The 24425-nt window shown below is 41.2% G+C and overlaps 1 protein-coding gene across 5 annotated transcripts in view; it reads right to left on the bottom strand.

The window, feature by feature from the left end:
* Window positions 1-2193: 2193 nt before the first annotated feature.
* LOC126278240 (leucine-rich repeat-containing protein 69-like) overlaps window positions 2194-24425 on the bottom strand; it is a 40151-nt gene continuing 17919 nt past the window's right edge. The window contains exons 3-6 of one of the 5 annotated variants that reach the window (XM_049978222.1): window positions 8802-8930; window positions 8215-8455; window positions 5195-5385; window positions 2194-2523 (exon numbers count right to left, since the gene is read on the bottom strand). In XM_049978222.1, the coding sequence (XP_049834179.1) occupies window positions 2264-2523; window positions 5195-5385; window positions 8215-8455; window positions 8802-8930 (821 nt within the window). In that variant the 3' untranslated portion in view covers window positions 2194-2263. The remainder of the gene's footprint in view (window positions 2524-5194; window positions 5386-8214; window positions 8456-8801; window positions 8931-24425) is intronic. The other 4 variants (XM_049978223.1, XM_049978224.1, XM_049978225.1 and 1 more) reach the window with 4 other exon arrangements.

Genomic DNA, 24425 nt, shown 5'->3' with positions numbered 1-24425 from the left:
TACATTACAAACTGACATCATAATGTATTTCTGGATGACAATGTTACGTACTATAGTTTTGGCAATATCTAACATACATTTTGAACACTGTAACAGACTAACATATATTATCACTATGCATCCTTGCTTAGGATTCAGAATGGGGGTTTATATTCTGGTGCAAAAGTCATTAACAAATTGCCATAGATATCAGCAGCATATAGGAAATCTCCCGGTATTCAAAAACTAAGTCAACCTTGTATCAGAAATTTTAGGACTTGGAATACGTAAATTTCAGTTAATATTAATGTGCACTTTAAAAAGATTGTAACTTTACAAGTATATAGAAAACTGATAGTGTTCTGTGTAAAGATAAGTAAAAGCTTAGTTTGAAGTATTAGATGAAACAGCCTTTTTTCAAAGTAGTTGTGTGTGTCTCTTAATATCCCAGGAGAAATGGTCAATATTTAGGGGAATGACAGGAACAATAATTCAAAGAGAGAGAGAAAGAGGTGGTCTCCAAAATGCAAACCTTAAAAGCTATCAGCACTTGTTTATCTTTCATATTGTGAAACATTTCTCTTGTACAGAACAAGTGCTCACAGCTCGTAAGTTATGGGTTTAGCGCCTATGCTTACTATACTTTTTGACTTCAGATAATCATTCCTATCATATCCCTGAATACCGATCATTCCTCATGGGACATCCTTTACAATATAAAAGTGAGTCCCTTGATTATCAATTTGAATAAATTACGGCTAGTTGGAAATGGTTATTGGTATACTTAACAGAAATTGGAAGAAGGTACCCCACACAATTAAAGAAGTGTAGCAGAAGTGATCTACAAAACTACTATCCAATATCCTTGACATCCATTTGTTGTAGAATATATTTGGAGCTCAGACATAACGAGGTATCTTGAACAGAATGAACTGCTCCACCTCCATGGCAACCAGGAGAGATTCTAAAAACATTTGTCATGTGAAGACCAACTCACATTTTCCTCACGACAGCCTGAGAGTGACAGTTCAAGACAGTCAAGTGGAATTCAAAACTGCTGGTGGTACGGCAAGTGCGCATGAGATGTGCTTGCTTTTGTGTGTGTGTTCTTTACTGAGAAAGGCTTTGGCTGGTAGTTGCATGTATATCAGTCTTTTCTCTGTGCCTATCTGCAACTCAACAGGTAATATTTAAGATGAGTAGCTATCTTATCATATTCCTTAGAGTGTTGTAATTCCAAACAGGAGTTTCCATTGTTTGATTTGAGCATTATTTCTTGAGTTCCAAAAAGTATTGGATTTAGTAACACATCTCTGATTATCAAAGAAAGTATAATTATATGAGTATGAAATAAATTTGACTGGCTTGAGGATTTCTACGTAGGTGAAACACTGCATGTTATCTTGGATGGAAAGTCATCCAGAGATGTAGAGGTAACTGCAGGTACATCCAAGGAAAGTGTGTTGGAAGCCTTCCTCACTGTTTATGTTGCATGTTAAAGATCAGACACATGCTATTGAAAGACATTTAGCAGGTAATGAATTATCTATAATGGAGTACTACCTGAAAAAATTGAGACAAATATTCAGTCAGATTTTGATAAGACTTCAAAATGGCACAAAGATGAGCAACTTGCTTTAAGTGCTCAGATATGTAAAACTGTATACTTAGCAAAATGAAAAAGAGTCACTGTTGGAATCTGTGAATTCATGCAAATATGTGGGTGGAAACATTTGAAGGGATATGAAATAGAGTTATCTCATAGTCTCATTAATAGATGAAGCAAGTGGCAGACTTCATGCCATTGGTAGAATACTGGAAAAATGAGATTGCTTACAGAATGTTTGTTTGACCTGCCCTAGAATATTACACAAATGTGTAGGAGCTATATGAAATAGGACTAAAGGGAGTATTGGATGTATACAAATAAGGCACTAAGTGTGACTAGTGTGTTTAACTCACAGAAGAAAGTTATGGAGATGCTGAAAAACCTGAATTATTTTATGGAAACATGCTTGCAAAGTGTCAAGATCCATTATTAAGTGACAAATCTCAGAATATATCACAATCTCTTACTTACCACTCCTGTAGGTGCTATGAGGATAGTTAACTAATTACAATATGCATAGGGGCGTTTAAACAGTCATTGCTCCTGAACTCCATATGCAAATAATATAAACATAGTATTTCTCTCTGTATGACAACTCCATATTCTTGAGAAATGACTTTATTTATCTGTGAAATTCCTGTGCACAACACCAAATGTATCACCACTGTATTAATTTTAAAAGTGTTGCATGGTGTTTCTTGAAAAGCAGTCACAATTTTTAGGATATCCTGTGTAAGTACAGCATTGAAAATTAAGTTCTGGGGTTAATATTGCACTGCATGAGCGTGCACAGTATACACTGCAGTGAAGCTCCATCACCAGCAAAGGCTCAACATCACTGCACAGCCAGATTCTTGCTGCTCCGACTAGATAAACAGGAACACCACAGCGGGCACATAAGGCTGCAGGCTCTGTGAGTCTGGAACCCTCCACATCTGCAAATACAGGTGGGTAACTTTACTTTTGGTGGAATGTGTCAGTAATATACTAAAATGTACTAATGAAAGACAACACCAGTTTCACAACTATCATTTAAAGGGGGACAATTTATGAGTTTTTTTGAAATGGGTAGTTCTTTGCCTGAAATGGATTCTAACCCTGTGTGGATCCTGAGCCATTGACATCTCACTTCTGCAGATGACTTGCTTCTACATCATATATAAAAAATGGAATTATTTATTGTGTAACATACACTTTCATATTTGCTATCATTTGCAAAAAGACCTTGTTTCGATATCTTGAATTGTTTATGAACTATAATCATTGTTATGACAATATGATTCGCAGTGAGTTAGGGATACTGGACAGGATAAATGCTAGGGAGAAGTAGAACTGATTTCAGCTGTCACTGCACCATACTGGAGAAAGAGCAGCAAAACTTGAAACTCTGAGCTCATTTGGCTGTTACATAGGCTGAATTATCACAGTTGTGAGCTACAATATTACTTACAATGCAAATAGATCAAAATAATGCTCTATATATTGTATTTATTAATATTGTCATACAAGAAAAGCAAAGGAAAATTTGGGATTGCACATAAATTCAAAGAAGGGATTGTAAGCCGTACGTGAGAACTTCATATATAAAATTAGATACATTTGTTATTTTACAATGTAAGGTTTACACATACTGAGGGACATTCAGCATAAAAAACTGGGAAAGCGATAATTTGCTTGGTATCTTGAACACATTTTTAAAATTATATGGTTGATCTCAAGTTTCTATTCAACACTAAACTTGGTTTACATTTGTAAAAAATTCTCTCTCATCACACAGTTAGGCAGCAAATCATCTTTATGTATCATTTCGTCAAATACTGGTGCGGATAGCTGGTGATGTACACTGCTCAACAAAAGTCTGGAATACTATTGTAAAATGTGGTCTACGATACTTGGAGGTCTCATTGACCTAGGCACTTCATGGATTATCCTCTAATATTGGACATTGTTTACTACTGGCATACTTTGTAGCCATTTCCCAATCATATAAACTTACCACTGCCACAGCAGCACACTACAAGCAGTCCATTGTCAACAACTTCATTCACTTCCTGTTGAGCACTGTGGTAACATGCCATGTACAGGCATACAACACTTTGACAGAGTCACGAAAATGGCTTTTCAGCAGGCCATACACAGCAAGATGTTGCCGATTGGTTACGTGTCACTCAAAGTGGTGTGTCTAAGGTGAGGAGTACAGAGAGATGAAAAATGTGAACAATAGATCTCACAGTGGTCTTCTTCGTATGATAACACCAATGCAGGATCATTTCCTCCAAATGTTGGCCCACAGGCATCCAACATCAACTGCCAGAAATATTGGAAATGACTTCTCCCAGGCAATGGGAATTCATATCTCAGACCGAATAGGACATAGATGATTGCAATGGGGTGGTCTTTATTCCAGAAGACCATTGAAAAGTTTTGCACAGAACCCATGGAACCGGTGCAATCAAAGGACCTGGGCTCTTGCACATCAACATTGGACCGTTGCGGAACAGAGTAATGTCATGTTTTCTGACAAGAAAAAAGAAAAAAAAATCTCATTTGATCAAAGCAGGGTCCATCCGGTCTGTGTGATTTCCAGTGGTTTTGCTGTGCCATTTTTTAGGGAAAAATTATTTGAAAAGGCAATGTTGCAAAGAGCATATAGTTACATTTCAGAGAGCTACTAGCAAAGCAAAACACTTAAGTTTGCACAAAATTAAGAATTATGAAGAATACTCATTAAGTATATTCTGTCAGAATACAAAAAGTACCTTAAATAAAATTGATGACCTTGTAAAATCACTAGTGGAAAACAGAAAGATAGCTGTAATATCAGCAGATGTGTTATCCTTTTCATTACTGTGTTATTCTTGTCCTTAATCTACATAAATGGTCTTCTAATGACTTGAAAGGACTCTTAAAACTAGTATCAGCTGATGCCAAACTCTACCAAACCAACTCAGGTGATAGCTTCACAAGCCAACAACTGGTTCATTCAAAACGGCTTTAGTTTTAATATCATAAATACAGTACTGTAAAATTTCAAACAAATAAAATTACCTGTTGCTATCATGAATAGGTATAATGGGCACACAATAAACAAAACACTTTGCATAAAACTCCTTGGGATCCAGCTGGATAACAAGCTAAAATGGAGTCAACACACAGGAGGACTGATCAAGGAGCTAGGTTCAGCATATTTTGTTATCAGAAGTATCTTTCATTATGTTAATTTGAAGACCAGGATGCTGGCTTATTCTGGATATTTTGACACTCTGTTGTCTTACAGAATTCCTTCTGGTGCAACACAGCTAAATTAAATAAAGTATTTATACAGCAAACATGAACATAAGAATATTGCAGGAACTTCAAGCATTTTTAAATTCACATTCTTTATGTACTTTAACCCTCAATAGTGTTAGTTGCTGATGAGTAATGAGATGAGCATTCTAATGAAGAATAACAAGCATAAAATTTTGTAACAACAATACAGTGCAAACCACATTCATAATTTGTGATTTTGCATTGCCGTTATTTTCTTGTACAACTGTATCGTATAGGACTAGTACATTACTTTTACTATTCAAGCTTTCATGCCATGCATACACTTTCTTCTACCTGTGAACACACTGTGTAGCTTCCTAAGGCAAAGTTCCTGGAGTGGTGGAGCCTGTGGATGGGAACACTGGCATCGACAGCAGCCCAGCATTGGAGCGGGCAGTGGCAAGCTCATACTTGCAAATCTGCTGTTTTGCTGCAGTATTAGGAGTCTTGGTCCTGTCAGCACATAGCGCCATTCCTGGCAGCACCTGCCCAGAGAATATATTTTGACTATATTTTCACAAATACTACATAAAACACAGGTGAATGACACATGAAATAAAACATTAAATGTAGACCTGTAGTGAAAATTTTACCAAGATTCAATAATATGAGATTAAAAAATATGACAAAATGCTAGCTTTTTTGAAATCTGAGGCTCCTCCATTCAGTTCAGAAAGAATGGTAGGAGGAAGCTAGACTATTTAGGAATTAATGAAGCACCTCAGTCAGAACCCTGAGTCAGAATAATTACAGGGTGTTACAAAAAGGTACAGCCAAACTTTCAGGAAACATTCCTCACACATGTGACCGGAAACACTTAATTTCCATGTTAGAGCTTATTTTAGTTTCGTCAGTATGTACTGTACTTCCTCGATTCACCGCCAGTTGGCCCAATTGAAGGAAGGTAATGTTGACTTCGGTGCTTGTATTGACATGCGACTCATTTCTCTACAGTACTAGCATCAAGCACATCAGTACATAGCGTCAACAGGTTAGTGTTAATCATGAATGTGGTTTGCAGTCAGTGCAATGTTTACAAATGCGGAGTTGGCAGATGCCCATTTGATGTATGGATTAGCACGGGGTAATAGCCGTGGCGCGGTACGTTTGTATCGAGACAGATTTCCAGAACAAAGGTGCCCCAACAGGAAGACGTTCGAAGCAATTGATCGGTGTCTTAGGGAGCACGGAACATTCCAGCCTATGACTCGCGACTGGAGAAGACCTAGAACAACGAGGACACCTGCAATGGACGAGTTAACGATAACCCTAATGTCAGCGTCAGAGAAGTTGCTGCTGTACAAGGTAACATTGACCACGTCACTGTATGGAGAGTGCTACGGGAGAACCAGTTGTTTCTGTACAATATACAGTGTGTGCAGGCACTCTCAGCAGCTGATTGGCCTCCACGGGTACACTTCTGCGAATGGTTCATCCAACAATGTGTCAATCCTCATTTCAGTGCAAATGTTCTCTTTACGGATGAGGCTTCATTCCAACATGATCAGACTGTAAATTTTCACAATCAACGTGTGTGGGCTGACGAGAATCCGCATGCAATTGTGCAATCACGTCATCAACACAGATTTTCTGTGAACGTTTGGGCAGGCAGTGTTGGTGATGTCTTGATTGGGCCCCATGTTTTTCCACCTACGCTCAATGGAGCATGTTATCATGATTTCATATGGGATACTTTACCTGTGCTGCTAGAACATGTGCCTTTACAAGTGCGGCACAACATGTGGTTCATGCACGATGGAGTTCCTGCACATTTCAATCGAAGTGTTCGTACGCTTCTCAACAACAGATTCGGTGACCGATGGTTTGGTAGAGGCAGACCAATTCCATGGCCCCCACACTCTCCTGACCTCAACCCCGTTGACCTTCATTTATGGAGGCATTTGAAAGCTCTTGTCTACGCAACCCCGGTAACAAATGAGAGACTCTCCGTGCTCATATTGTGGACGGCTGTGATACAATACACCATTCTCCAGGGCTGCATCGGCGCATCAGGGATTCCATGCGATGGAGGGTGGATTCATGTATCCTCGCTAACGGAGGACATTTTGAACATTTTGTGTAACAAAGTGTTTGAAGTCACACTGCTACGTTCTATTGCTGTGTGTTTCCATTCCATGGTTAATGTGATTTGAAGAGAAGTAATAAAATGAGCTCTAACATGGAAAGTAAGCATTTCCGGACACATGTCCACATAACATATTATCTTTCTTTGTGTATGTGGAATGTTTCCTGAAAGTTTGGGCATACCTTTTTGTAACACACTGTATAGCAGAACTATACAAGAGGGAAATAGCGTCAGAGAAAATGAAAAGATGACACAAAAATAAGAAGATGGACTTGTAATAAAAATTAATAAAAATGATTGCAGAAATAGGGGAGTGAAAGTGCAAGTGTGATGAAGACCTGCATGTAAATTGAGGCCTGATCCATGGCAGGAGATCGGGTTCTGGGATGCTGGAACACACAATCCAATTCACACACATTGTGTAGCTGGCATCAGAATCACAGGTATCCCATTATAAAACTTCCTGGCAGATTACAACTGTGTGCTTGACCGAGACTCGAACTCGGGACCTTTGCCTTTCACAGGCAAGTGCTCTATCATCTGAGCTACCAAAGCACGACTCACGTCCAGTACTCACAGCTTTACTTCTGCCAGTATCTCGTCTCCTACCTTCCAAACTTTACGGAAGCTCTCCGGTTCGCATGAGACAAAGAAGTTGATAAACATTTAGTGTAGTCTACATAAAAAAATTTTACTGTTGTGTAGGTAATGGAGGTGATTTAACTGATAAAGACATTTCCTTGTTTTTGAAGGATACATTGAAAATGACTGTATACACTGACACTGTTTCCCTTTTGTGAAAATTACAGTTCTTAAATTTCACAAAAATTGGTGATGAACTGTGCTAACACTGATTTCCTTCTTATAGACATGCATTTAAGGGAGAAATATTGTGGATTACAATTTCACATTGTGACTTTACATGCAAAGGAAGTTAAGTGTATCATTACATACAATAGTTTTAATATTAAAATTGAAATAAAATAAAATGTTTGACAAAATAATAAAGATTTTTAGGAGTTTAACCACAGTTAATACACACATGCAGTTTCCACTGATTGCTATGTTTCTTACTCTCCCATGTCTTCAGATTTCCATGGCACATAATTACTTTTAATAGGAAAAGGGATTTCTTTTCAAAAGTGTCATTTTTGATCTTGAAGAAAACACCTGGGACTTTTATCATAAAACTGTTAATAGCTGTCATGTTAATGAAGCCTCTATGTACCCATCCAATTTTATCCTTGGGAGAAGAGGTAGCATCTCTGCAGGCAAAAATGTGAGAGTCGTATTATTGCTAACATCCAGTTCACATCCAGCAGGAAGTGTTACCATTGGAAGCCACTTCAGAAAATTACTGGACACATTTAAGCACTGTAGTTGTGACAGTTGCCCAATACTATTGGGCAAATATGATAAATGGTTTCCATCAACAAGAAGGCAGCGAAGAGAGGTGAGTTGACCTAAACCTGAAACACATAACCCCAAAATGATAAGTTGACAAATTCAAGTTAAATTGTACATAATGAGATAAAAATAGTTGAAGGAAAGAGAATGGGACCATTCAGATTTTCTGGAATAAACAGTCAAAATGAAATTTGTTGGCCACTCACAGAGAAGAGATGCACACAAAACTACGTACCATTCAACAGTTCAAAAGATTAGGAAACTCTCAACAGTTTTCATATATTCAGAGAAGATATCAGAGCTTATGGCAGAAAATGTAAACTGACAAAACATATGTCAAGAGTGTGGGCTTACTGGCTAGAAAACAGCACAAGTGAAAAATTTATTAGACTCCACAAAGAAAGATACCTTTTTCTTTGCCCATTGTCATCATTATTCTCAAACATCTTTGGTACTGCAAAACAAGCTTTAAAAATACTCTCCATTGATTTTGGTTGGCAGGGAGTCTTGTCAGTTGAGAAAGTTTCCAAGACTTCTCTATATTTGGAAAGTAAAGAAGTCAGCCATTATTTTGCGTTGTAGGATTATCTGCTAATCACTGGTATAAGATGAGGAACATAAGGATCAAGGGAGATAATGTTTGTAAACTACCCACATTAAATGTTTTGTGATCATCTGTCAGTAATGTATTTGTGTTCAGACTGGACAAAATTCCTTTGTAAAAATTTTGTGCAATATTATCCATTTCACCAGTGGAAATTTCATAATGTAGACTAATAGTGGACTAACAATCTTCACATATTTCATCTCATCATTGCGTTATGGCTAATTACTAGACAAACCACTCTTACCATGCACTTCGTATAGTTTTCCTTAGATGCTCAGTGTCATATTGTTTCTTAATTCGATTCTTAAGACCCACAAAGGTCACACAATTCACAGTGAATTTTCCCCATATCATTGTTATTCTCCAACATCTTTGGTACTGCAAAACAAGCTTTTCAAAGCTTTACATACAATCTGGTTGCCTAGGAATTTTTTCAGTTGAGAACTAAACTGTGCAACAATTACCACATTCAAGACAGCTCTCACCATCGGGGCATGAGGGTCGCCTTGCCTACTGGATGGCACACGCTTGTGTGGCATCACTGACCCTCACAGTGCCAAGGCTCATGCCCTCAACCTGGCTTGTAGGTTAAAAGTGACACTCTGGTCAGACTCTTAGTAGATGTTTTACTGTCATTTAGACTGGTTCGTCCATGAGTTGTAGTGTGAAATGAATTTGTGCCAGCACATCAAAATTTCATCTTTATTACAGTAGCATTTTGATATTTGATATTTTTCTTTTTGTTCACAAAGGTAAGTTAATGATTTAATTTATTTGATAAGATCGATTTGTCAAGGACATACACAAGATTTTTTGCAGAGGTACCTGGGCCTTTTAATGCAATTGGGGGTGGGGGGAAGGAGCAGGTTGAGAGGGTGTCAAAACATTTCTGGCTATGTCCTTATCTGTTCGAGGTATTTTACAAAATGCAGTGTCATTTCATGTTTGTATTTTCATTCTTATGGATGTTTTCCAACAGTGAATAAACGAGTTCTTTGGGCATGTTCTATTGTTGTGTTGTGGTCTTCAGTCCAGAGACTGGTTTGATGCAGCTCTCCATGCTACTCTATCCTGTGCAAGCTTCTTCATCTCCCATTACCTACTGCAACCTACATCCTTTTGAATCGGTTTAGTGTATTCATCTCTTGGTCTTCCTCTATGATTTTTACCCTCCGTGCTGCCCTCCAATACTAAATCGGTGATCCCTTGATGCCTCAAAATATGCCCTACCAGCCGAACCCGTCTTCTAGTCAAGTTGTGCCACAAATTTCTTTTCTCTCTCAATACCTCCTCATTAGTTGTGTGGTCTACCCATCTAATCTTCAGCATTATTCTGTTGCACCACATTTTGAAAGCTTCTATTCTCTTCTTGTCTAAACTATTTATCATCCACATTTCACTTCCATACAAATACTTTTAGAAATGTTTTCCTGACACTTAAATCTATACTTGATGTTAACAAATTTCTCTTCTTCAGAAACACTTTCCTTGCAATTGTCAGTCTACGTTTAATATCCTCTCTACTTGGACCATCATCAGTTAGTTAGCTCCCCAAATGGCAAACCTCATTTACTACATTATGCATCTCATTTCCTAATCTAATTCCCACAGCATCACCCTATTCAATTCGACTACATTCCATTATCCTCATTTTGCTTTTGTTGATGTTCATCTTATATCCTCCTCTCAAGACACTGTCCATTCTGTTCAGCTGCTCTTCCAGGTCCTTTGCTGTGTGTTACAGAATTACAATGTCATCGGCAAACCTCCAAGTTTTTATTTCTTCTCCATGGATTTTAATTCCTACTCCGAATTTATCTTTTGTTTCCTTTACTGCTTGCTCAATATTCAGGTTGAATAACATCGGGTATAGGCTGCGACCCTGTCTCGCTCCCTTCCCTTTCATGCCCCTCGACTCTTATAATTGCCATCTGGTTTCTGTACAAATTGTAAGTAGCCTTCCATTCCCTGTATTTTACCCCAGCCACCTTCAGAATTTGAAAGAGAGTATTCCAGTCAAAAGCTTTCTCTACATTTACAAATGCAAGAAACGTAGGTTTACTTTTCCTTAATCTATCTTCTAAGATAAGTCGTAGGGTCAGTATTGCCTCACGTGTTCCAGCATTTCTATGGAATCCAAACTGATCTTCCCCGAGGTTGGCTTCTACCAGTTTTTCCATTCGTCTGTAAAGAATTCATGTTAGTATTTTGCACCTGTGGCTTATTAAATTGATAGTTTGGTAATTTTCACATCTGTCAACACCTGTTTTCTTTGGGATTGGAATTATTATATTCTTCTTGAAGTCTGAGGGTATTTCGCCCATCTCATACATCTTGCTCAGTAGATGGTAGAGTTTTGTTAGGCCTGGCTCTCCCGAGGCTGTCAGTAGTTCTAATGGAATGTTGTCTACTCCCGGGGCATTGTTTCGACTTAGGTCTTTCAGTGTTCTGTCAAACTCTTCACACAGTAACATATCTCCCATTTCATCTTCATCTACATTCTCTTCCATTTCCATAATACTGTCCTGAAGAACATCCCCCCCCCCCCACTCCATTCTGTTATCAGAGTAAAAATTTTCCAAAAAATAAATAAAACTGTTATTTCTCCCATTAGCTGACAGATGTTCACTAATGAGATTATGCTTTCCTTTGTAACTAAATAATGATCATCTTCTATTTTTTCTATAAATAATATTTCCTGGGAGCAATATTTAATATTTTTCTTCTTTCTTATTTTTTTGTATGTCGGAGAGTCCATTTATCAGGCTATCTGGAAGCAGAAAGAGAAAAACCTACACTGCAGATGAAATCATTAACTGCTTAGAGTATGAAAAATGGACAGATTATGAGTTAGAATATTATTATAGGATGAATCAAATTCAAATGATGATGAAGCTGAACCTGCTAACTTTTGAGTTGTACCCTGTGCTACAGACATACCTGGTGCTACTGACAACAATGACAGGGCCCAGTAATGAGGCTTCAAAACCTTCCACAGTTTCTCAACACCACCAGGTTTCCATATCACCCATTTGTCTCCCTGAAGACAAATGGAGTGAGGAACCGCCAGATAATAGGAGGGAGATATCTTTTACTGGTTCTCCAGGACTTTTGGAGACCCTCCTTCCCTATCCCTCCAATATTATTTTTCTTCTCGTTAGTTACCCAATACGTCTTTAAATAGTGGAAGAGAGAAATGCTTTTGCTTTGGAAGTGTTTTTCAACAGTGAAAATGAGCATGTTATATAATTTCTAGGAAAGATATCACCTTTGAAGAAATGAAAATGTTTTTGGGCATAATATTTTACATAGGGTTTGTGCAGATGAATAGGGCGAAGGATTATTGGAAAACAAACCATCAATTTAGATTGCCCATCACTAAATACTTATGGACGAGAAGCCTACATTTTGCCAGAAATGATGCTGGAATGCCATCTAACAAACAAATTGTGCCAGTGATAGATCATTTTGATAACACCATGGAGAAAATCTATTACCCATGGAAAAACCTCTTGACAGATAAGGCATGTTCCGTTGAAGAGGAAATCTTACGTTTCGCCAGTACAAACAGGGGAAGTGCCATAAATTTGAGATGAAACTGTGCATATTAGCTGATCCTAATGGGCTGATAAATAAACTCCACAATTATACAGTGGTGCTGAGAACCCTGTATAGAAGGGAAGGATCGCACTTCAAAAGTGGATAGGAAAATGACAAAGGGGAAAACAGATGTTGGCCACAGCTTTTTATGGACAATTATTATAGTATTTACTCCCTCACCAATGAAATACTTGGAAAAAAAAGGCTTCTGCACTGGTACTCCTGACTCCAATCGGGTGGGTGATCCACAAGAAATTGTTGGGATGAAATTGGAAACAGGGGAGTCAGTTTCTTGTTTCAAAGAATATGGTGTATATGTTTGTAAATTGAAGGACAAATGGGAAATGCTGGCCATATCCAAGGAATTCAGAGGCAAAATAGTGGACACGAGAACTCATCTTGGAATCTCCATCAAGAAACCAAAGATGATTGCCCAATGCAATAAATATGTGAAAGGGATTGACAGTAGCAATGAAATGCTTGCCTGTTATCCTATTTCCTACAAGACATTGAAATTATATAAGAATGCTGGATTTCATGCATTTCATCTCATATTGGAAAATGCACACTATTATACCTGAAGTGTGAGACAGAAAAAAAAATCAATCTTCATGATTTCCAGCTGACCATTGTTTCAAATTTGCTCTCAGAACAAGAAAATCCTGCAGTAAAAATTGTATGGGCAGGAGGAAAAGGAGAGTGCATCAATTTGGTTTTGCCCTCCCTACTTTATAGAGTACTATAGGTGCTAATCTTTTCATTGTTATTACTTTTTTTGCATTGAAACTTAAGAGATAACAGCATGTGCTATTTTATAATTCTGTTTCTTCATTATTATACATCTAGATAAATTAGGTACACTACTGGCCATTAAAATTGCTACACCAAGAAGATGACATGCCAGAGACGTGAAATTTAACCGTCAGGAAGAAGATGCTGTGATATGCAAATGATTAACTTTTCAGAGCATTCAATCTAGGTTGGTGCCAGTGGTGACACCTACAACGTGCTGACATGAGGAAAGTTTCCAGCTGGTTTCTCATACACAAACAGCAGTTGACCGGCGTTGCCTGGTGAAATGTTGTTGTGATGCCTTGTGTAAGAGGGGGGGGGGGGGGGGGGGGGGGGGAATGCGTACCATCATGTTTCCGACTTTGATAAAGGTCGGATTGTAGCCTATCGCGATTGCGGTTTATCGTATCGCAGCATTGCGGCTCGTGTTGGTCGAGATCCAATTACTGTTAGCAGAATATGGAATTGGTGTGTTCAGGAGGGTAATACGGAATGCCGTGCTGGATCCCAATGGCCTCGTATCACTAGCAGTCGAGATGACAGGCATCTTATCTGCATGGCTGTAACGGATCATACAGCCATGTCTTGGTCCCTGAGTCAACAGATGGGGACGTTTGCAAGACAACAACCATCTGCACAAACAGTTCAACGACATTTGCAGCAGCAAGGACTATCAGCTTTGGGACCATGGCTGCGGTTACCTTTGACGCTGCATCACAGACAGGAGCACCTGAAATGGTGTACTCAACGACAAACCTGGGGGCACGAATGGCGAAACATCATTTTTTCGGATGAATCCAGTCTGGCGACATCGTGGTGAATGCGCATTGGAAGCGTGTATTCGTCATTGCCATACTGGTGCATCACCCGGCATGATGGTATGGGGTGCCACTGGGTACACGTCTCGGTCAGCTCTTGTTCGCATTGACGGCACTTTGAATAGTGGACGTTACATTATAGATGTGTTACGACCAATGGCTGTACCCTTTATTCAATCCCTGCAAAACCCTACATTTCAGCAGGATAGTGCACGACTGCATGTTACAGGTCCTGTAAGGGCCTTTCCGGTTACAGAAAATGTTTGACTGCTGCCCTGGCCAGCACATTCTCCAGATCTCTCACCAATTGAAAATGTCTGGTCAATGGTGGCCGAGCAACTGGCTCGTCACAATATACCCATTTATCATCTGCATTTCTTCTTGGTGTAGCAATTTTAATGGCCAGTAGTGTATATATTGTCAGTACTTTATAATTCTTGTATATATTCATTCAGATTTTGAAATTCAGGTTTTTGAATATAGATGTAATGTTCTATTTTTACGTATTTGCAGTTGTTTGGGTCCATATAACTATTCCCCTATATAATAAATATATTATTTCTATCAGTTATCATTTGACTTGAGTTTTCTAAAGTTCTTATGTCTCAACCTGAATAGAGAAGTATTCCATTAAACGTAAAAATAAAAAGATTTTTTTGACACTTTTATATATATTTTATAAAAACATCAACAAAAAAGATCAAAATATGAAATATACCATTCACAATATGAATGAAAACTGGAAAACAACAATATAGACACAGGTTCCCTGCTGGTTTGGTTACCATAATGTCACTGTTTATCCTGGCCAGTGTGTACATGCTACTGTGGCATCATGTCAAAATTATATTGATATGGTGGTATTTTTTCAGAGTATATGTTGCATTGTTGAGTCATTTAGTTTCAGTTCAAGTTGAAAAAAGTCAGGTCCAAATGGGAATAAACTACTAGTAGATCATCAAGAAGGTGTTAAAGGACCACTTTTTTCAAAACACCATGATTGTATCCCATTGTGATGCATAAGTTTGAAATTTGACTCAAACATGCTTACAACCTTCCTCTGCAATGGTGCAAAAGCTTGGCACCCTGTGATGTTACACTCAAGCTTGGAATCACTTTAAAGAGCAAGATGTCGACACATGGGGGGGGGGGGGGGGGGGGGGAAGAATAAAAAAAAAAAAATGCAAGATGTAAGGTGGGTTAATTAGCACTAAATTTCACCATGGTTCTGCTCGATGGCACTGTAGATATGTTACATGATGAAAAGGTCATGCCACCCCCTCTTACCCATATTTAACCCCTTCTTCTGCCTCTGCGAAGGAGGTCAGAAGCACGACATCCAGTGTTGAATCATGAGGTCTTTTTAATGGTTGGCCGAGGAAAACATTTCAGACACACTGCTGCAGAGGATCAAAACGAAAAGGCCTTACGGAATGGCACAAATGGTGTCAGTGAAACTACTACGTCCCTCGTGGTGCTGATTCCCACACATTTTGTGGTCGAAAGTGACAGTTGGCAGTGCGATGAGCAACAGAACAATGTTCTTGAAAGTTGTTGATACTACTGATATCTCTTGGATACTTCAGCCCTTCCGCCCTTCCCTAAGGACATTTTGGGCTAACAACCATTTAGTTCAGCAATACCCTCGGTGGCACCTGCCCACATTTATTGAGAATTTTAAAAATGCTCCTTTACAAAGAAAACCTGTGAAGACCTCATGGTTCTGGACTCCTTCGCAGAGGCGTTCACACAATCTTGCACCACTCCAGAATCGTACCACAGAGGACATGAAACAGGAGGGCTGACAAATCATAAGTACCCTTTTCTGTTCCAGATCCAGTTCATATTTTGTCAAATGGTTTTGAATGTTCCCCAGCAGTGTCACCCAGTATACTAGAGCAAAAATTGTGGTCACACTGCACTCCAAAGGGGAGCAATCACATTCAATTGGGTTGCTGGCCCATGATGTTCTTAGAAAAGGGCTGAAGCATGCAGAAGGTGTCAGCAATGTCAAAAACTGTCAAGAACATTGCAAACTGATGTTTTCAACTGTGAAATGTGTGGGAATCAACATCCCAAGGGAAGGAGTGGTTTTATTGATGCCCTTTGTGCCATCTCCTAAGGCCTTTTTCTGAGCGGTGGTGTGTCTGAATTGTTTTCCTCAGCTACCTATAACAAAATGGCATGATTTCAGTGCTCGGTGTTGCAGTTCTGACTTCCATCACAGAGGCAGCAAAACAATTCAAACAAATGTCACGTATAATTACAAACTATGTAGGAAAGCTAATCCAGCGGCAATAGAGAGTTTTTGAAGCCTTATTAAGGAACAAGAGTGGCAGGATGCTTGTAGTGCTGACAACATGGATGATAAATGTAATGCTTTCCTTGACACATTTCTCATGCTCTTTGAGCGTTGCTTTCCACTAGAACATTCTAAATGGGGTACTAGCAGTAAACGGCAGCCTGGGTGGCTGACTAGCGGGACAAGGATATCATGCAGAACAAAGCAGGAATTGTATCAAAAAGTTAGAAGCAATCACAATCAAGCTACAGTAACCCATTACAAACAGTATTGTAATGTGCTTAAAATTTTATTAGGAAGGCAAAGGGTATGTGGTACACAAATAGAATAGCTAATTCAATGGATAAAATTAAAACTATATGGTCAGTTGTGAAGGAAGTGTCTCGTCAGCAACACAAGGTCGACAATATAAAGTCAGTTCATAGTAAAAATATTTCTGTTACTGATAAGTCAGATATATGTACAGTATTAAACTATCATTTTCTGATCATTGCTGGTTGATTAAATAAAACTTAGTTTCTACAGGGAATCTCATAAATCTCTTGGAAAGTGCCTTTCCGAGACTAGTGTCTGAAATACTCCTCTGTACTACTGACAAGGTGGACATTGAGTCAATAATTAAAACACTGAAGACTAGGGACTCTCATGGACATGATGAAGTGCCTAGCAGAATATTTAAGTACTGTGCTGCACATTTTAGCCTTGTACTTAGCCATATTTGTAATTTTTTCTTTAAGAATGGTCAGTTTCCTGAACGATTAAAATACTCAGTAGTAAAAAAAGAAGCACTCCATCGTCAGACCACAAGTGGCCCATCGGGACCATGTGACCGCCGTGTCATCCTCAGCTGAGGATGCGGATAGGAAGGGGTGTAGTCAGCACACTGCTCTCCCGGTCGTTACGATGGTTTTCTTTGACCAGAGCAGCTACTATTTGGTCGAGTAGCTCTTCAATTGGCATCATGGGGCTGAGTGCACCCTGAAAAATGGCAACAGTGCATGGCAGCCCAGATGGTCACCCATCCAAGTGCTGGCCATGCCCAACAGCACTTAACTTCGGGGATCTGACAGGAACACGTGTATCCACTGCTGCAAGGTTGGTGCTGTACTCAGTAGTAAAGCCGCTTTATAAAAAGGGAGAAAGGGATAAGGTAGATAATTTTAGACCTATTTCTATGCCATCAGTGTTTGCTAAAGCTATTGAAAAGGCTGTGCATGTAAGGGTAATTAATCATTTTGTATCACATAATTTGCAATCAGCAGTACAATTCAGCTTCAGAAGTTATTTAACAACAGAAAATATTATATTCTCTTTTCTCTGTGAGGTACTGGAGGGATTAAACTAAAGGTTCTGAACTGTAGGCATATTTTTTCATTTAATTAAGGCATTTGATTGTGTTGATCACAAAATATTGCTCCAGAAGTTGGACCATTGCGGAATATGGTGAGTAGCTCACAATTGGTTCATCTTTTACTTTAACAACAGACAGCAAAAGGTCATTATTCACAGTGTTCAGAGTGGCTGTGATGTGGGGTCTGAGTGGGGTACAGTCAAATGGGGAGTACCCCAGGGATCAGTGTTGGGGCCACTCCTGTTCCTTATTTATATAAATGATATGCCCTCTAGTTTTACAGGTAATTCTAAAACATTTCTGTTTGCCACAGACATTAGCTTGGTAGTAAAGGGTGTTGTGTGCAATACTGGCTGTTTAAAATAGTACAGTTCATGACATAAGTTTGTGGCTTGTGGGAAATAAATTAATGCTAAATCACAGTAAGACTCTGTCTTTGCAGTTTCTAACACACAATTCAACAAAACCCAGCATTTTAATTTCACAGAATGGGCATATTGTTATGCCAGAGCCAAGGTAGCACCTGAGGGCGAGCAACCCATATTACACCACAGAGGATGAGGTTGTCTATGTTCAAGGTGTACCAAAAGCACCATGGTAAACACCAGCTATTTACATACAAGGTAATGGAAACAGACAATCCGAGCACTACTTCTTGCAGGGGGAGCTCGAGCCATGGCCTGCAGGAAGTATCACTATGCCAAAACCTGATTGGCTGGAGACAGCCATTTGAAGTTCAGTTCACTCGGAATGCCAACCTCGTGTACTTCGACCGCTGAAGATTATCTTCGTCTCTGAATTGGACTCTTACTAGTCTGTGTGTTACCACGAACCTTTGTGGAAAATTAGAAGTAAACTTTTGTTTGCCTCAATTAGGAGACTTTTACTGGCATTGTTATTGTTACCTTTCATTTGTTGTTCAGTCACCAACCTCAAGTTGTGTTTGTGAAAAATTGCATATTGTCAGTCACACCACAAGTGGAAGTTGGTGCCTACGTGTGTCTTCCTCATGACGGAACTTGTACTTCAGCAGCTGCTCCAGAGTGTGCACAATTTACTACACGATTTTCACCAGTTTCTCAAGAAATCTCAGGATACACAGGAATGTTTATTTACGGAACTCTTGCAAAACTGCCCAGTTCTGCCGCCCCTGCCATTTCCTACTTTCAACAAACATGCTGAAGACTGGGAAACATACGAGAAGTGGCTCCAGCAGCATTTTCAAATCCACAAGGTTGTCCAAGAGGCTGCTCGTCGTTCCTACTTTTTGTCGTGGAACCAGTTCAATGTGTATGTGTTCTCCAACCTCGACCTCGAATTCTTTGACTTTCTCCCAGATTTGTGAGGTTATCAGAGCTTACTACCAACGAAGGTTCCACGTGTTGGCTGCCAGTGTCGAATTTTACCAGTGTCGCAAGAAGGTTGCCTAATCCTATCACCAGTGGGCAGCAGAACTGTAAGGTCTCAGCCGGAAATGTCACTTCAACACACGAGTCTCCAAAGAAACCTATGCGGACTAGATGGTCCATGACCATCTCATCCAGGCCACCCCTAAGGCGGCTTTCCGGTGCGACGCCCTCAGACTCGACAATCCTACTCTGGACCAGATCATTGATCTAGCATTCAAGTACGAAGTCTCTACAGTGACCTACAAGCATTTGGAATCCTGAGAGGAAGTGGTGGCCCGCTGCAACCACGATGCCTTGGAACCTGTCGCATCACTGGCGGAGGTCGCCGCCATCCATTCGCGGCGTCCATTCTGATGACCGGCACCAACTGTCCTGTTCTGCACAGCGTCGATAGGGCAGTCGTCCTGACAAGGATTTCGTGCCCTCGGACGGCTCCACAGGTCCGTCGCAGACCGTTGGTGCACGGAGGCCCCTGCACCCTCGTTAGTGCCACCAGCCCCTCCAGCTGCCGTCCTGCCCAGGATGCTTTAAGAACCAATTTGCCCTGACAGGTGGGCATATTGTGCAGTGTGTACCTGTAACGGACATGTTGGTTCGGTTTGCCGATCTTGGCAGCCCCCTCCTCATCTGGCCACTGACCATCAGGGGCCTACACCCATGGATATCAACCAGGTGCAGTGTTAGGGATCTTCCAAGCTGATCATCGACGTTCAGGTCAATGGTTGGCCGCTGCAGATGCAGCTGGATATCGGAGCAGCAGTCTCACTGATCAACTGTTCCTCTTATGCAAAGATTTGCGCGACCCCCCTGGCGTCCATACCTTAGCATCTCCTTACTTATGATAAGCAAGTGAACACCCTCTTGGGTCAGTTCACGATTTCCGTCATGTATAAATCGGTTCGCCAGGAAGTTACCTTCCTTGTGGTCAACAATGCGGCCACGGCGGATCTCTTCAGGTTGGATGCCTTCCAGGCCTTTGGCTTCACCATTGACAACAATGTTCATCTGTTGTCTTCCCAGGTTCTGTTCCCAGCAGTCAATACCTTGTGCACAGAATTCCAGGACCTCTTCTCACCAGGCGTCAGCTGTGTTCAAGATTTTCATGCATTGCACCAGCTGAAACTGTCTCCCCGACCGAAGTACTTCCAGGCCCGGCAGGTTCCCCATGCCCTTCAGCAGCCTCTTAGACAAGAAATGGACCACCTCACCCTGGAGGGAGTCGTCACTCCAGTCCATCACAGTTCATGGGCAACACCCTAGGTTGTCCTCAAGAGACCAGATGGGCGTATGTGGCGACTTCAGGGGTACGCTTAACCCTCAGCTACAGGTTGAAGACTATCCCCTCCCGTGACCTGAGGACCTGTTCTCCTAGCTCACAGGGGGACAATTTTCTCCGAAGATCAATCTTGCCGAGTCCTACCTCCAATTACCTTTAGATGAGCCTTCTACTCACTTGGCCGTCGTCAACACACCATTTGTGCTGTTCCGGTTGAACTGCCTCATGTATGGCATCGCTAGTGCACTGGCCATCTTTCAGTATTACTTGGAACAGCTCTTGTGGGATGTGCCAGGTCGTATAAACTATCTTGACGACATCGTCGCCACAGGCCGTAATGCGGATGAACATCTCAGTCATTTGCAACAATTGTTCCTGCACCTGTGGACTGTGAGCCTAAAATGCAACCTTGCTAAATGCCCCTTTTCTCAACCTGCTATATCCTACCTGGGTCACATCATTTCCCACAATGGCATATCACCTAACTCCTCCCACATCACCGCTATAATGGCCCTTCCTCGTCCGCATTGACTAATTGCGGTCTTTCCTGGGTAAAATTGCTTACTATTAAAAGTTCATTGCCTCTGCCACCCACATTGTGGCGCCCCTCCATCACCTATCCCAAAAGAACGTGCCTTTTCATTGGTCCCCAGCTTGTGAATCGGCTTTCCAAACCTTAAAGTGGAGGTTGCACTCTGCTGCGTGTCTCATGCCATATAACTCCTCTCTTCCTCTCCTCGTGGCTACAAACGCCTCAGACTATGACGTTGGGGCTGTCCTTTTGCACCGTCTCCCGAATGTCTGGTGGCATACATATCTAAATACCTTACAGTGGCCCAATGCAAATATTCATAAATTGAGAAGGAGGCCCAAGCCATCATATTTGCCTGTACCAAATTCCTTCCATACCTTTACGGTATGTCTTTTCGCTCAATCACTGACCATATGCCCCTTGTGGTCTTATTTTCCCCATCAACCTAGTTACCCATGAAGACTTCCCACCACCTGCAGTGATGGGCCCTATTCCTTTCACGTCTTAGGTACATCATCCATTTCCGGCCCACATCCCAGCATGCCAACGCCGATGCTATGTCTCGGCTCCCTTCGACCAGGATTCAGCATTCGATTCATCGGACCTCCTAATTTTTCAGGTCAATGATGACATACAGGATGCATTCCCAGTCACAACTCAGAGGGTGGCCACAGCGACAACAACCGCAGATCCGCTCCTCCAACTAGTGCACTGCTATGTTCTCTGCAGCTGGCCAGTGCTTCCTCCGCCTTGCGCCCAGGCTGACCTCCGATTCTTCTTCTTCTCCATCTGCCATCAGCTGGTGGCCATCAACAGGGTGCTCCTCCGTGCAAAAAATGACGCCAATACATGAGTCATCGTACCAACTTCCCTGCATTCTCCACGTCTTACATGAAGGTCACTGGGGTATTACCCAGACGAAAACCCTCGCACGTCGACGAAAACCCTCTCACAACACCATGTCTTCTGGGTAGGCATGACAGGGGACATGGAGCGCATGGTCTGGGGTTGTCAGCAGTGTACCCAGACCCTTCCCACATCACGCTGGTCCTTCCTATCCTGGCCGGCCCCCTCCCTGCCATGGGAACGCATCTATGTGGATATTGCGGGACCCTCCCTCGGCACTTACTGGTTACTTGTCACAGATGCCTACTCCCACTTCCCTTTCATTATCCGATGCTCCTCTATCACCACAGAGAATACCATCATGGCCCTGTCAAAAATATTTTCTATTGAAGGCCTTCCCATCACCTTGGTATCAGACAGTGGCCCGCAATTTTGCAGTCAAGAGTTTGCCAAATTCTGCCATGATAATGGTATCCACCATGTCTTTACCCCTCCTTTCCATCCCCGGACTCGCGGTTTTGGGCCCTGGCCCAGCTGACTTCCAGGGCTCATTATCCGGCCCTGTGGTCGACAATTGTTTCACGTATGTCTGGATGACAGGGTGGTTTTGCATCACTGCAATCAACTGCGTCCTCATTTCCATGAGCAGAAGTAGCCCCAAATGCCGGCTCCTCTCTCTCTCTCTCCCATTGCCGGTCCCTTTCTTGGGACCTCTGTTGATGCCCTCTCCTCAGCTGGTGGATGATCTTCTCGGAGATAGCCAGCAGTTGCCGGCTGCTGCCCCACACTGCCGCATACTCTGGACCCAGGACAGCTCTGGGACCTTCCACAGAACCCACTTCCCAGCCCCTCTTCAGCGCCGCCTCGGTTGAATGACGTGCATGTCCTCATGCCGCTTGCCCAGCCCAACGACGCCTCGCAACTGCCACTGCTGCGGTGTTCCAGCTGCCTCGTATGGAAGGCGGCACCCTACTCTCCAGCGGCCAGGTTCCACTGCCTCCTTCAGGAGGACTTAGCTGCAGATCAGCCTACGACACCAGGCTATATTGGTACTCCCTCCCCCCCGGTCGCCCGTGCCACACCAGCTTAGCTTTTCCGAGGGGGGAGAGGAGTTACGCCGGAGCCGAGGTAGCCTCTGAGGGCCAGCAACCCATATGACACCACAGAGCCTGCAGGAAGTATCACTATGCCAAAACCTGGTGGCTGGAGACAGCTATTTAGGGGCTAGAACCAGTTCTGAAGTTCAGTTCACTCCAGATGCCAACCTCGTATACTTCAACTGCTGAACTGGACTCTTACTAGTGTGTGTTACCACAAACATTTGTTGAAAATTAGAAGTGAACTTTTGTTTGCCTCAATTAGGAGACTTTTACTGGCATCGTTATTGTTACCTTTCACTTGTTGTTCAGTCATCAACATTGTGAACTTAACACCAATAAAAGTTATGTTTGTGAAAAATTGAGAATTGTCAGTGACAACACATAAAATTCATGAAACTGAACAGTTCAAATTTCAAGGTTTTCAGATAGATAGTAAACTGTCATGGAAAACCCAAGTTCAGGATCTTGTTCAAAGACTTAATGCTGCCATTTTTACTACTTGAACAATATCTGAAGTGAACGTTCGATAAGAAAATTAGTCTACTTTACTTAGTTTCATTTGCTTATGTTGTATGGTATTATATTTTGGGGTAACTCTTCCCATTCTAATAGGATTTTTTGGCTCAGAAATATGCAGTTCGGGCAATAAGTTCGACACCATGCTGTTTGAAGTGTCACCAAGCACAAGGATGCCATGCTTTTGCACCATTACAGAGGTAGGTTGTAGGTGCCTTTGAGCCAAATTCCAAACTTACGTGTCACAATGGTAGTCAATTATGGGGTTTCATAAAACTGGTATGGGGTTTCATAAAACTGGTCCTTTAATTATGTTGCACTGTGTAGCTACATTCCAAGAATATGCTAATATGCAAACAGTAAGAAATTACTCTAAAAAGTTTTGAAGAAACTTCACAATTTGCATAGTTTGTTTTTCCTAGTCAGTGCCTCTTTTTCAATACTCTTTGATTACAGAAAATCAATGCAAAAGCCACCTATGTAATGGAGATACAAGTAGGATGTTATTTTCAGAGCAGTTCAGTAGTACTCAAAGATTCTCTGATCATGAACAGGATGATGTGACTTGTGTCCACTGTTCAGTCTGTGAACTTGTATCAGAGATTAGTTTCAAGCTTATACTCTTAAAGCATTATCACTTTACCACAAGAAGAGTTGCATACCAAATTGGCATAAAGCACAGTGAGGTTATTCAATAATTTAACCATTTTTGTGAGACACAAAATAATTCAGCTCAGCTGCCTAGTGGTAATTCTACATCAACATCAGCTGATAAGTTGAGGGCACTTGTGTGGCTATCCAGCTCACCTGACCTCCTTCCTGATAAGCATATAGTGAGCTGTTGTCGGCAGCTGGACAGACATGGATTGACATAGTTCCCCCA

This window comes from Schistocerca gregaria, chromosome 6 (genome assembly GCF_023897955.1).
Source record: "Schistocerca gregaria isolate iqSchGreg1 chromosome 6, iqSchGreg1.2, whole genome shotgun sequence".
Taxonomy (NCBI): Eukaryota; Metazoa; Arthropoda; class Insecta; order Orthoptera; family Acrididae; genus Schistocerca; species Schistocerca gregaria.
Note: the sequence above shows the minus strand (reverse complement) of the source record. Positions and strands in the feature narration are given on the sequence as shown.